The sequence below is a fragment of the Monoraphidium neglectum genome (assembly GCF_000611645.1).
Source record: "Monoraphidium neglectum strain SAG 48.87 unplaced genomic scaffold scaffold06049, whole genome shotgun sequence".
Taxonomy (NCBI): domain Eukaryota; kingdom Viridiplantae; phylum Chlorophyta; class Chlorophyceae; order Sphaeropleales; family Selenastraceae; genus Monoraphidium; species Monoraphidium neglectum.
In genome coordinates, this window is record NW_014007585.1 from 2,144 (window position 1) to 3,629 (window position 1,486).

The 1,486-nt window shown below is 72.9% G+C and overlaps 1 protein-coding gene across 1 annotated transcript; it reads left to right on the forward strand.

Annotated features, from left to right (window-relative positions):
• Positions 1 to 1,231: 1,231 nt before the first annotated feature.
• MNEG_16151 (hypothetical protein) lies at positions 1,232 to 1,477 on the forward strand (the record flags this gene model as incomplete). The annotated part of the gene is made up of 1 exon (XM_014035378.1): positions 1,232 to 1,477. A coding segment is annotated over one exon (246 nt), but the record flags the coding sequence as incomplete, so codon positions are not given.
• Positions 1,478 to 1,486: the final 9 nt, after the last annotated feature.

Consider the following 1,486-nt stretch of genomic DNA (forward strand, 5'->3'; position numbering starts at 1 on the left):
CCCCCGCCGGCGGCGCCCTTTACGCGGCCGCCGCCGAGGCGGGCGCCCTGTCCCCTGCCGGCGCGGCGGCGGCGGCGACTACGGCGGCGGCGTGGGCGCCCGTGCGACAGCTGCGGGGCCACGTGAGCACGGTCACCGACGTGGCGTGGTCGGGTGACGACCGCCACCTGGTGTCGTGCGGCGCGGGGGGCGCGGTGTATGTTTGGGACGCGGCGACGGGGGCGCGGCTGGCGGGGGCGGAGTGGGTGGACAAGTCGTGCGTCTACTCTGCAGGTGTGTCGGCATGCCTTCTTCTGCAGCAGGGCAGCCGCTTTATCCGCGTGTTTTGGAGGGAGAATTGAGGGGGGGGGCTGCGGCAGGCCGGCAGGCCGTCGAGGGGGGGCGGCGTGCTGCGGCTCAAGGGATCACTGTTGACGCGAAATTTCAGCACCTCGCCTGCAGTTGAGGTGCGTGTGTTGGCCGCAGATTGCAGCAGGAGCATAGCAGAGCAGCCACCCAGTCTATTACCTCCCGTGATTGCTCGTCGGATTTGGACGCTGTCTGCCGCCTGAAACGCCGGGATCCACCTCTTCGCCGCCCCCCTACGCTCTGCATGCGCCTGCCCGCAGTGTGCTGCGTCAGCGGCGCTGGCGGCGCGGTCGCGCGGACTGCTGACGGGCGGCTGCAGCACCTGGCTGATGGGGCGCTCGTGTACGAGGTGCGCGCGGCCGCTGCTACGCCCCCTGGGAATCACCAACTGCTCCCACCGCACGCCGTCACACCACCGGTCGCCTTCTCACGCGCGCGCGGCCGCTGCTTTGCGCGACGCTGCGTGCGCGGTGACACCCCGTGGATGTTGTTGATGACACCCCAGCAAGATGACGGTGCTGGTGCTGGTCGGTGGTGGGCCGCGTCTGCAGTGCTTGCCAAAGCTGGCTGGACCCGCGGGCAAGGGGCGGCGCCTCGCGTCGAGGCCATGCGCACGTCCCACGAGCGGCGCAGCGCGCCGCGCACGCACGTTGCCTGGGGTTCAGGGTCTAGAGCGCAGGGTCAAGGGGTGGGTTGGGCGCACCCAGCTCGCCGTGAAGGCCCTCCACAGGACCGCTGCAGCGGTGGGCACAGCCCCGCCGGCGCAACAGGATCGAGTGCTGGCCTTTTGCTGCCGGCCGCCCTCGGGATCCATCAAGGCGCTGCTTTCTTCACCTTGCTCCCCCCATCCCCCTCCCTGGGTGTAACTCGCGCCGCCGCACAGGTCTCCGGCCTGGGGCGCGAGTTCGCGCCCATCGCCGCGGCCGCGGGCGGGCGCGTCCTGCTCGCCGCCACCGGCCGCGGCGGCGTCATCAGCCTCTGCTGGCCGCGGCCTCCCGAAGAGGAGGACAATGCAGCTCTAAGCAGCGGCGGCGGGCCCGGGCCGGGCCGGGGCGGCGCGGGGCCCGCGGCCGCGCGCGGCGGCTGGGGGCTGGAAGCCGGCGACGACGAGGGCGGCGGCGGCGGCGTGGTCGGGAGC